Here is a 12,805-nt window from a genome sequence, read left to right on the forward strand (position 1 = left end):
AAATTTTGACAAAAATTCCTATAGAAATGAAATTTGTACAAAGATTCCTATAGAAATGAAATTTTGACAAAATTTCCTAACGAAATGAAATTTTGACAAAATTTCCTAACGAAATGAAATTTTGACAAAATTTCCTAACGAAATGAAATTTTGACAAAATTTCTTATAGGAATGAAATTTTGACAAAATTTCCTATAGAAATGAAATTTTGACAAAATTTCCTAAAACTAAGAAATTGTTGACAAAATTTTCTATAGAAATAAAATTTTGACAAAACTTTCTATGGAAATAAAATCTTGACAAAATTTTCTATAGAAATAAAATCTTGACAAAATTTTCTATAGCAATAAAATTTTGACAAAATTTTCTATAGAAATAAAATTTTGACAAAATTTTCTATAGAAATAAAATTTTGACAAAATTTTCTATAGAAATAAAATCTTGACAAAATATTCTATAGAAATAAAATCTTGACAAAATTTTCTATAGAAATAAAATCTTGACAAAATTTTCTATAGAAATAAAATCTTGACAAAATTTTCTATAGCAATAAAATTTTGACAAAATTTTCTATAGAAATAAAATTTTGACAAAATTTTCTATAGAAATAAAATTTGACAAAATTTTCTATAGAAATAAAATCTTGACAAAATTTTCTATAGAAATAAAATTTTAACAAATTTTGACAAAATTTCCTAAAACTAAGAAATTGTTGACAAAATATTCTATAGAAATTAAATCTTGACAAAATTTTCTATAGAAATAAAATCTTGACAAAATTTTCTATAGAAATAAATCTTGACAAAATTTTCTATAGCAATAAAATTTTGACAAAATTTTCTATAGAAATAAAATTTTGACAAAATTTTCTATAGAAATAAAATTTGACAAAATTTTCTATAGAAATAAAATTTGACAAAATTTTCTATAGAAATAAAATTTTGACAAAATTTTCTATAGAAATAAAATTTTGACAAAATTTTCTATAGAAATAAAATCTTGACAAAATATTCTATAGAAATAAAATCTTAACAAAATTTTCTATAGAAAAAAAATTTTGACAAAATTTTCTATAGAAATAAAATCGTGACAAAATTTTCTATAGAAATAAAATATTGACAAAATTATCTATAGAAATAAAATTTTGACAAAATTTTCTATAGACACAGAATGTTGGTAGATTCTTTTTAGGGATCGGCAATATATATCTATAGACCGATATGTACCAATTTTGGCATGGTTGTTAGCGGGGGATTGGGTTTAAATGGGGGTTATATATATATAATTAAGATCAATTTTTGCATGGTTGTTAGATACCATATACTAACACCATGTACCAAATTTCAACCGAATCGGATGAAATTTGCTTCTCTTAGAGGCTCCGCAAGCCAAATCTGGGGATCGGTTTATATCGGGGCTATATATAATTATGGACCGATGTGGACCAATTTTTGCATGTTTGTTAAAGACCATATACTAACACCATGCACCAATGGATCGGATGAATTTTGCTCCTCCAAGAGGCTCGGCAAGCCAAATCTGAGCGTCGGTTTATATGGGGGCTATACGTAAAAGTGGCCCGATATGGCCCATTTGCAATACCATCCGACCTACATCAATAAGATAGTCGATAGCTTGTTTCGTTCGGAAGTTAGCGTGATTTGAACAGACGGACGGTCAGACGGACATGCTTAGATCGACTCAGAATTTCACCACGACACAGAATATATATATATATATATATATATATATATATATATATATATATATATATATATATATATATATATATATATATATATATATATATATATATATATATATATATATATATATATATATATATATATATATATATATATATATATATATATATATATATATATATATATATATATATATATAAAATTGGTACATATCGGTCTATAGATATATATTGCCGATCCCTAAAAAGAATCTACCAACATTCTGTGTCTATAGAAAATTTTGTCAAAATTTTATTTCTATAGATAATTTTGTCAATATTTTATTTCTATAGAAAATTTTGTCACGATTTTATTTCTATAGAAAATTTTGTCAAAATTTTTTTTCTATAGAAAATTTTGTTAAGATTTTATTTCTATAGAATATTTTGTCAAGATTTTATTTCTATAGAAAATTTTGTCAAAATTTTATTTCTATAGAAAATTTTGTCAAAATTTTATTTCTATAGAAAATTTTGTCAAATTTTATTTCTATAGAAAATTTTGTCAAATTTTATTTCTATAGAAAATTTTGTCAAAATTTTATTTCTATAGAAAATTTTGTCAAAATTTTATTGCTATAGAAAATTTTGTCAAGATTTATTTCTATAGAAAATTTTGTCAAGATTTTATTTCTATAGAAAATTTTGTCAAGATTTAATTTCTATAGAATATTTTGTCAACAATTTCTTAGTTTTAGGAAATTTTGTCAAAATTTGTTAAAATTTTATTTCTATAGAAAATTTTGTCAAGATTTTATTTCTATAGAAAATTTTGTCAAATTTTATTTCTATAGAAAATTTTGTCAAAATTTTATTTCTATAGAAAATTTTGTCAAAATTTTATTGCTATAGAAAATTTTGTCAAGATTTTATTTCTATAGAAAATTTTGTCAAGATTTTATTTCTATAGAAAATTTTGTCAAGATTTTATTTCTATAGAATATTTTGTCAAGATTTTATTTCTATAGAAAATTTTGTCAAAATTTTATTTCTATAGAAAATTTTGTCAAAATTTTATTTCTATAGAAAATTTTGTCAAAATTTTATTGCTATAGAAAATTTTGTCAAGATTTTATTTCTATAGAAAATTTTGTCAAGATTTTATTTCCATAGAAAGTTTTGTCAAAATTTTATTTCTATAGAAAATTTTGTCAACAATTTCTTAGTTTTAGGAAATTTTGTCAAAATTTCATTTCTATAAGAATTTTTGTCAAAATTTCATTTCTATAGGAAATTTTGTCAAAATTTCATTCCTATAAGAAATTTTGTCAAAATTTCATTTCGTTAGGAAATTTTGTCAAAATTTCATTTCTATAGGAATCTTTGTACAAATTTCATTTCTATAGGAATTTTTGTCAAAATTTCATTTCTATAGAAAATTTTGTCAAGATTTTATTTCTATAGAAAATTGTGTCAAAATTTTATTGCTATAGAACATTTTGTCAAAATTTCATTTCTATTGAAAATTTTATAAAGATTTTATTTCTATAGAAGATTTTGTCAAAATTTTATTTCTATAGAAAATGTTGTCAAGATTTTATTTCTATAGAAAATTTTGTCAAAATTTTATTGCTATAGAAAATTTTGTCAAGATTTTATTTCTATAGAAAATTTTGTCAAGGTTTTATTTCTATAGAAAATTTTGTCACGATTTTATTTCTATAGAAAATTTTGTCAAAATTTTTTTTCTATAGAAAATTTTGTTAAGATTTTATTTCTATAGAATATTTTGTCAAGATTTTATTTCTATAGAAAATTTTGTCAAAATTTTATTTCTATAGAAAATTTTGTCAAAATTTTATTTCTATAGAAAATTTTGTCAAATTTTATTTCTATAGAAAATTTTGTCAAATTTTATTTCTATAGAAAATTTTGTCAAAATTTTATTTCTATAGAAAATTTTGTCAAAATTTTATTGCTATAGAAAATTATGTCAAGATTTTATTTCTATAGAAAATTTTGTCAAGATTTTATTTCTATAGAAAATTTTGTCAAATTTTATTTCTATAGAAAATTTTGTCAAAATTTTATTTCCATAGAAAATTATTATATATATATATATATATATATATATATATATATATATATATATATATATATATATATATATATATATATATATATATATATATATACTTTATGGGGTCTTTGAGCAATATTTCGATGTGTTACAAACGGAATGACAAAGTTAATATACCCCCATGCTATGGTGGAGGGTATAAAAATAATAATAACTTTTGCATGCCTTGCTTACTGCATAATCACTTTCACTATCTCCTTCTCTTTCAAGGTCTTATCTGGAGTGAAGTGAAACAATTGTGGGATGTTGGCCTCCAGGAATATCTTAACGATATGTGGAATGTAATAGATTTTGTTACAAATTCCCTTTATGTGGCCACAGTGGCTTTAAGAGTTGTATCATTCTTTCAAGTCCAAAAGGAAATGATCATCAATCCACATGCCACCGATCTACCGCGTGAGCGTTGGGATGCATGGGATCCAATGCTCATATCGGAAGGTCTCTTCAGTGCGGCAAACATTTTCAGTAGCCTCAAATTGGTTTACATATTTTCGGTGAATCCACATTTGGGGCCACTGCAGGTGTCTCTATCTCGCATGGTTATGGATATTATGAAATTTTTCTTTTTGTATGTTTTGGTATTGTTTGCCTTTGGCAGTGGTCTAAATCAGCTATTATGGTGAGTAAGAAAGATACTAACTTGGATTGTGGTTGCTATGTCGCTGAATATTCTAGGTATTATGCGGACTTGGAGAAGAAACGCTGCCCCGAAGTCTCACCCACCAATGTGTTGCTGCATTTAAATGGAACCACCGATCCAAATGCCTGCATTGTTTGGAGAAGATTTTCCAAGTAAGTGAGCTAATGCCATTAATAATTCAGAGATTTTAATTTAATTTTTTCTTATTTTTCAAAAGTCTATTCGAAACCACCCAGACATTGTTTTGGGCTGTTTTTGGTCTCATCGATTTGGACAGTTTCGAATTGGATGGCATTAAAATTTTTACCCGTTTCTGGGGTATGCTAATGTTTGGTACCTATTCCGTTATTAATATTGTGGTTTTATTGAATCTTCTAATTGCCATGATGAATCATTCCTATCAATTGATATCGGTGAGTATTCCATACCAATGCAAGTGGGGAAAATCCTCTTTTCATGATGATGTGTGTGTTTTTTTTTATTTGTTTTTCCCAATTTAGGAACGTGCTGATGTTGAATGGAAATTTGCTCGTTCCAAATTATGGATTAGTTATTTTGAGGAAGGCGGAACTTGTCCACCACCTTTTAATATTATTGCCACACCCAAATCCATATGGTATGCCTTTAAATGGGCCCGTCGTGTATTCTGTAGTGGATCGTCGGCGGCGCGACGAGAACATTTGAAGACAATAAGGGTAAGTTTTTTTCGCTAATGCGTAAGCGAAGTATATATAAAGGATTGCCGATAGGTAGAGACCTTAGAATTAGGGGTAGAAGCTTCAATTTCTACATAAACGGAAATAACTTGGCTGACTTACGAGTATATCCCTTATTCCAAAATTTCCTATAAAAACTAAATTTTGAAAAAATTTCCTATAGAAATGAAATTTTAAGAAAATTCCCGATAAATATGATTTTTTGAGAAAATTTGAAAAATTAAATTTTGCAAATATTTCTTACAGAAGTGAATTTTTAAGAAACATTTCCTATATAAAGGAAGTTTTGACAAAATTTCCTACATCGATATTAAATTTTGTCACAAATTCCTATAGAAATTAAATTTTGACAAAATTTTCTATAGAAACTGTAATTTGAGAATGTTTCCTACTTTTAAAATAAAATTGTGAAAAAATCGTATAAAAATACAATTTTTAGAAATTTCCTATGAAAACAAAATTTTGAGAAATTTTTCTATAGAAATGAAATTTTAAGGAAATTCCCTATAAATATGACATTATGAGAAAATTTGCTAGAGAAATGAAATTTTTTCACATATTTCCTACAGAAGTGAATTTTTGAGAAAAATTTCCTAAGAAAAAGAAAGAAGAAATTCAATTTGTTGAAAATTTTCTATAAAATGCAATGTTTTGAAAATTTCCTATAGATATGAAATTTTGACAAAATTTCCTATAGATATGAAATTTTGACAAAATTTCCTATAGAAAAGAAATTTTGCAAAATTTCCTATAGAAACAATAAATTGAGAATATTTCCTACCTTTAAAATAAAATTGTGAATAAAAATCCTAGAGAACTAGAATTTTTACAAATTTTCCTGTACAAAGAATTTTTCATTTTCCCATACAAGTAAAATTTTGAGAAATTTTCCTATAGAAATGAAATTTTAAGGAATTTCTCTATAAATATGACATTTCGAGAAAATTTGCTAGAAAAATGAAATTTTGCAAATATTTCCTACAGAAGTGAATTTTTGAGAAAAATGTCCTATATATAAGTGAAATTTTCACAAAATTTCCTACATCGATATAAAATTTTGTCAAAAATTCCTATAGAAATGAAAATTCGACAAAATTTCCTGAAATGTCCTGAAGACAAAATTTCCTGAAAAATTTGACAAAATTTCCTGAAGACATTAAACTTGTTGAAAATTTCCTATAGAAATGAAATGTTTGGAAAATTTCCTATAGAAACGATAGTTTGAGAATATTTCCTACATTTTTTAGAAATTTTCCTGTACAAAGAATTTTTGACGAAATTTCCCATACAAGCAACATTTTGAGAAATTTTCCTATAGAAATGAAATTTTAAGGAATTTCTCTATAAATATGACATTTCGAGAAAATTTGCTAGAAAAATGAAATTTTGAAAATATTTCCTACAGAAGTGAATTTTTGAGAAAAATGTCCTATATATAAGTGAAATTTTCACAAAATTTCCTACATCGATATGAAATTTTGTCAAAAATTCCTATAGAAATGAAAATTTGACAAAATTTCCTGTAGACATTCAACTTGTTGAAAATTTCCTATAGAAATGAAATGTTTTGAAAATTTCCTAAAGAAACGATTGTTTGAGAATATTTCCTACATTTTTTAGAAATTTTCCTGTAAAAAGAATTTTTGACAAAATTTCCTATAGAAATTAAATTTTAAGAAATTTTCCTACAGAAATTAAATTTTAAGAAAATTCCCTATAAATATGACATTTCGAGAAAATTTGCTAGAAAAATGAAATTTTGCAAATATTTCCTACAGAAGTGAATTTTTGAGAAAAATGTCCTATATATAAGTGAAATTTTCACAAAATTTCCTACATCGATATGAAATTTTGTCAAAAATTCCTATAGAAATGAAAATTTGACAAAATTTCCTGTAGACATTCAACTTGTTGAAAATTTCCTATAGAAATGAAATGTTTTGAAAATTTCCTAAAGAAACGATTGTTTGAGAATATTTCCTACATTTTTTAGAAATTTTCCTGTAAAAAGAATTTTTGACAAAATTTCCTATAAAACCAAAATTTTAAGAAATTGTCCTATAGAAATTAAATTTTAAGAAAATTCCCTATAAATATGAGATTTCGAGAAACTTTGGTAGAAAAATGAAATTTTGAAAATATTTCCTACAGAAATGAATTTTTGAGAAAATTTCTTATATAAGTGAAATTTTGACAAAAAATGTCTTACATCGATATGCAATTTAGTCAATAATTCCTATGGAAATGAAAATTTGACAAAATTTCCTGTAGACATTCAACTTGTTGAAAATTTCCTATAGAAATGAAATGTTTTGAAAATTTCCTAAAGAAACGATAGTTTGAGAATATTTCCTACATTTTTTTTTAGAAAATTTTCCTGTACAAAGAATTTTTGATAAAATTTCCTATAAAAATAAAATTTTAAGAAATTTTCCTATAGAAATTAAATTTTAAGAAAATTCCCTATAAATTTGACATTTCGAGAAAATTTGGTAGAAAAATAAAATTTTAAAAATATTTCCTACAGAAATGAATTTTTGAGAAAATTTTCCTATATATAAGTGAAATTTTGACAACATTTCCTATAGAAATGAAATTTTGACAAACATTTCCCGTAGAAATTAAATTTGTTGAAAATTTCTTATAGAAATGGAATGTTTTGAAAATTCCCTATAGAAATGATAGTTTGAGAATGTGTCCTACCTTTAAAATAAAATTGTGAAAAAAATCCTATAGAAATATAATTTTTAGAAATTTTCCAGTATAAAGAAGTTTTGAGAAAATTTCTTATAGAAACAAAATTTTTTTACTATAGAAATTAAATTTTAAGAAAAGCCTTATAAATATGACATTTTGAAAAAATTTGCTAGAAAAATGAAATTTTGCAAATATTTCCTACAGAAGTGAATTTGTGAGAAAAATTTCCTATATAAAGAAAAGAAAGAAGAAATTCAATTTGTTAAAAATTTTCTATAAAATGCAATGTTTTAAAATTTCCTATAGATATGAAATTTTGACAAAATTTCCTATAGAAAAAAATTTTGCAAAATTTCCTATAGAAGTAGAATTTTTACAAATTTTCCTGTACAAAGAATTTTTGACAAAATTTTCCATACAAATAAAAGTTTGAGAAATTTTCCTATAGAAATGAAATATTAAGGAATTTCTCTATATATATGACATTTCGAGAAAATTTGCTAGAAAAATGAAATTTTGCAAATATTTCCTACAGATATGAAATTTTGTCAAAAATTCCTATAGAAATGAAAATTTGACAAAATTTCCTGAATACATATTAAACTTGTTGAAAATTTCCTATAGAAATGAAATGTTTGGAAAATTTCCTATAGAAACGATAGTTTGAGAATATTTCCTACATTTTTTAGAAATTTTCCTGTACAAAGAATTTTTGACAAAATTTTCTATAAAAATAAAATTTTAAGAAATTTTCCTATAGAAATTAAATTTTAAGAAAATTCCGTATAAATATGACATTTCGAGAAAATTTGGTAGAAAAATGAAATTTTGAAAATATTTCCTACAGAAGTGAATTTTTGAGAAAAATTTCCTATATAAAGAAAAGAAAGAAGAAATGCAATGTTTTGAAAATTTCCTATAGATATGAAATTTTGACAAAATTTCCTATAGAAAATAAATTTTGCAAAATTTCCTATAGAACTAGAATTTTTACAAATTTTCCTGTACAAAGAATTTTTGACGAAATTTCCCATACAAGTAACATTTTGAGAAATTTTCCTATAGAAATGAAATTTTAAGGAATTTCTCTATAAATATGACATTTCGAGAAAATTTGCTAGAAAAATGAAATTTTGAAAATATTTCCTACAAAAGTGAATTTTTGAGAAAAATATCCTATATATAAGTGAAATTTTGACCAAATTTCCTACATCGATATGAAATTTTGTCAAAAATTGCTATCGAAATGAAAATTTGACAAAATTTTCCTACATTTTTTAGAAATTTTCCTGTATAAAGAATTTTTGACAAAATTTCCTATAAAAATAAAATTTTAAGAAATTTTCCTATAGAAATTAAATTTTAAGAAAATTCCCTATAAATTTAACATTTCGAGAAAATTTGGTAGAAAAATGAAACTTTGAAAATATTTCCTACAGAAATGAATTTTTGAGAAAATTTCTTATATAAGTGAAATTTTGACAAAAAGTCTTACATCGATATGTAATTTAGTCAATAATTTCCATAGAAATGCAATTTTGACAAAATTTCCTACAGAAATACAATTTTTTGAAAATTTCCCATAGAAATTAAATTTTGGAAAATTTCCTACGAAAATTGAATTTTTGGAAAATTTCCTACGGAAATTGAATTTTTGGGAAATTTTTGGAAAATTTCCTATAGAAATGAAATTTTGAAAAAATTTCCTATAGAAATGAAACTTTTCCCTATAAATATGACATTTCGGGAAAATTTGCTAGAGAAATTAAATTTTGAAAATATTTCCTACAAAAGTGGATTTTTGTAGAAAATTTTCCTATGTAAGTGAAATTTTGACAAAATTTCCTTTTGTAATTTTGTCAATAATTCCTATAGAAATGCAAATTAGACAAAATTTCCCATAGAAATTAAATTTTGGAAAATTTCCTACGGAAATTACATTTTGAAAATTTTGATAAATTTTCCTGTAGATATGAAATTTTAGGGAAATTCCCTATAAATATGACATTTTGAGAAAATATTTTCTAAAGAAGTAAATTTTTTTAGAAAAATTTCCTATATAAGTGAAATTTTGGCAAAATTTTCTACATCGTGGTTAGCATGCCCGCATTGCATAGACAAGGTCATGGGTTCGATTCTTGCTTCGACCAAACACAAAAAGGTTTTTCAGCGGTGAATTATTCCACCTCGATAATGCTGGTGACATATCTGAGGGTTACAAAGCTTCTCCAAGTGGTTTCACTGCAATGTGGAACGCCGTTCGGACTCGGCTATAAAAAGGAGGTCCCTTGTCATTGAGCTTAACATGGAATCGGGCAGCACTCAGTGATAAGATAGAAGTTCACCAATGTGGATACATCGGGATGCCACCTAACCTAACGTACATCGATATGTAATTTTGTCAATAATTGCTATAGAAATGCAACTTTGATAAAATTTCCTATAGAAATTAAATTTGTTTGAAAATTTCCTCCAAAAATTAAATTTGTCGAAAATTTCCTATAGAAACTAAATTTTGGAAAATTTCCTATAGAAATGAAACTTTGACAAAATTTCCCATAAAAATTGCGTTTTTACAGATGATACTTTTATAGAAGTGAATGTTTGACAAAGTTGACTATAGAACATAAATTTTGACAAAATTTCCTATAGGACTAAAATTTTGACTAAATTTCATATAGAACTAAAATTTTGACTAAATTTCATATGGAACTAAAATTTTGACGAAATTTCCTGTGGAAATTAAATGTTGATAACAAGTCATATAGAAATTAAATTTAGACTATAAAAATAAAATTTTGAAAAATTTCCTATAGATATGAAATTTTGCAAGATTTCCTACAAAAACGATAGTTTGAGAATATTTCCTACCTTTAAAATAAAATTAAGAAAAAAATTCTATAGAAGTACAATTTTTAGAAATTTTCCTGTACAAAGAATTTTTGACAAAATTTTGAGAAATTTTCATATAGAAATGAAAATTTAAGGAATATGACATTTTTGGGAAAATTTCCTAGAAAAATGAAATTTTGAAAATATTTCCTACAGAAGTGAATTTTTATGAAAAATTGACAAAATTCCTACATCGATATGTAATTTTGTCAATAATTCCTATAGCAATGAAATTTTGGCAAAATTTCCTGTAGAAATTAAATTTGTTGAAAATTTCCTATAGAAATGATAGTTTGAGAATATTTTATATCTTTAACATAAAATTGTGAAAAAAATCCTATATTTTTGGAAATTTTCCTATACAATGAATTTTTGACAAAATTTGCTATAAAATCCAAATTTTGATAAATTTTACTATAGAAATGAAATTTTAAAAAAATTCCCTATAAATATGACATTTCGAGGAAATTTGCAAGAGATATGAAATTTTTAAAAAAATTCCTACAAAAATAAATTTTTGTAGAAAAATTTCCTATATAAGTGAAATTTTGACAAAATTTCCTGCAGAAATTAAATTTGTTGAAAATTCCTTATAGATATGAAATTTCGAGAAAATTTCCTATCGAAATTAAATTTTGGAAAATTTCCTACGGAAATGCAATTGTGACAAAATTTCCTATAGAAATTAAATTTTGAGAAAATTTAATATAGATATGAAATTTTAATAAAATTTCCTAGATAAATGAAAATTTTGAAAAATAAAAATGATATTTTTACAGATGATACTTTTATAGAAGTGAATGTTTGACAAAATTTCCCATAGGAATAAAATTTTGACAAAATTTCCCATAGGACTAAAATTTTGACAAAATTTCCTATAGAACTAAAATTTTGACGAAATTTCCAGTGGAAATTAAATTTTGACAAATTTCCTATAGAAAAAAAATTAGAGAAAATTTCCTTTAAAAATAAATTTTAAAAAAATTAGCTATAGAAATTAAATTTTAACAAAATTTCCTATATCACAAAAAAAAACTATGTCCATCTACATCGACTCTTACTTAGATCACAATGAACATACCCAAAATTATATTTATTTATTTATTTAAGCATATCCTGTACAAAAATATTAAAGTCTTATAATTAAAGTACAGGAATTTTAATAAAAAAAACAATATCCGTTAATCCCGAAGTTCAGTTTAGTCTTGATCCAAAAGAAATTACAATAGCGTGGCTGACATTTGCCCCCGATTGCCCAACCAATCATACTCGACTCGTAATCATATCACATTGAATATACCCAAGATTAATCACACAGTTCAGGGTAGTTTTAGTCCAATCAAAACCAGGCGAGTCGCTTCAACTTCTATTTAAACGGAAATGAGAACGGTGTAGCTGACGTGTATTCCCCATATTCCACTGTCCTAGAAAACCTAATCTTAATCATATAACACTGAACATACCCACTTTTAGTCAATGAGTTCAGGCTAGTTCTGGTCCAATTAAAATCAGGCGAGCACAAACTCCTCCACTTATAGTTAAACAGAAATGATAGCAGTGCGATTGACATATGTTTCTATCTACCGTTTCCCAATCAAATTTACTCTACTCTTTATCGAATCGCACTGAACATACCCAATCACAAAATATTGGACCCAACTATAATCAGACAAAAAGAGACGCTTCAAAGTTCTACTTAAACGGAAATGATAACAGCATGACTGCCACCTTGTTCCACTGTCCTATCAAACTTACTAGTTTTTTTTATCAGATCACACTGAACATACCCAAAACCAATCAGAATATTGGCCCAACTAGAAGCAGGCAAATAGAGAGACCTCAACTTCTACTTAAACGGAAATGACAACATAGTGAGTGACATATTCCGCCCCTGTTTCATTGCCCTACCAAACCTTTGCGACTCTTAATCGGATCACACTGAACATACCCAATCCGAACTATCGATCAGGGTAGTTTTGGTCCAACTAGACTCAGGCGATTACAGCTGTCTCAACACCTACAGCAGCGTAGCTGAC

The 12,805-nt window shown here is 24.8% G+C and overlaps 1 protein-coding gene across 1 annotated transcript in view; it reads left to right on the forward strand.

Moving 5' to 3' along the window:
* Trpgamma (Transient receptor potential cation channel gamma) overlaps window positions 1-12,805 on the forward strand; it is a 97,657-nt gene that overhangs the window by 72,604 nt on the left and 12,248 nt on the right. Inside the window, exons 11-14 of the mRNA XM_075297044.1 lie at window positions 4,035-4,443; window positions 4,500-4,616; window positions 4,682-4,877; window positions 4,965-5,159. Coding sequence (XP_075153159.1) covers window positions 4,035-4,443; window positions 4,500-4,616; window positions 4,682-4,877; window positions 4,965-5,159 — 917 coding nt within the window. The remainder of the gene's footprint in view (window positions 1-4,034; window positions 4,444-4,499; window positions 4,617-4,681; window positions 4,878-4,964; window positions 5,160-12,805) is intronic.

This window comes from Haematobia irritans, chromosome 2 (assembly GCF_050003625.1).
Source record: "Haematobia irritans isolate KBUSLIRL chromosome 2, ASM5000362v1, whole genome shotgun sequence".
Taxonomy (NCBI): domain Eukaryota; kingdom Metazoa; phylum Arthropoda; class Insecta; order Diptera; family Muscidae; genus Haematobia; species Haematobia irritans.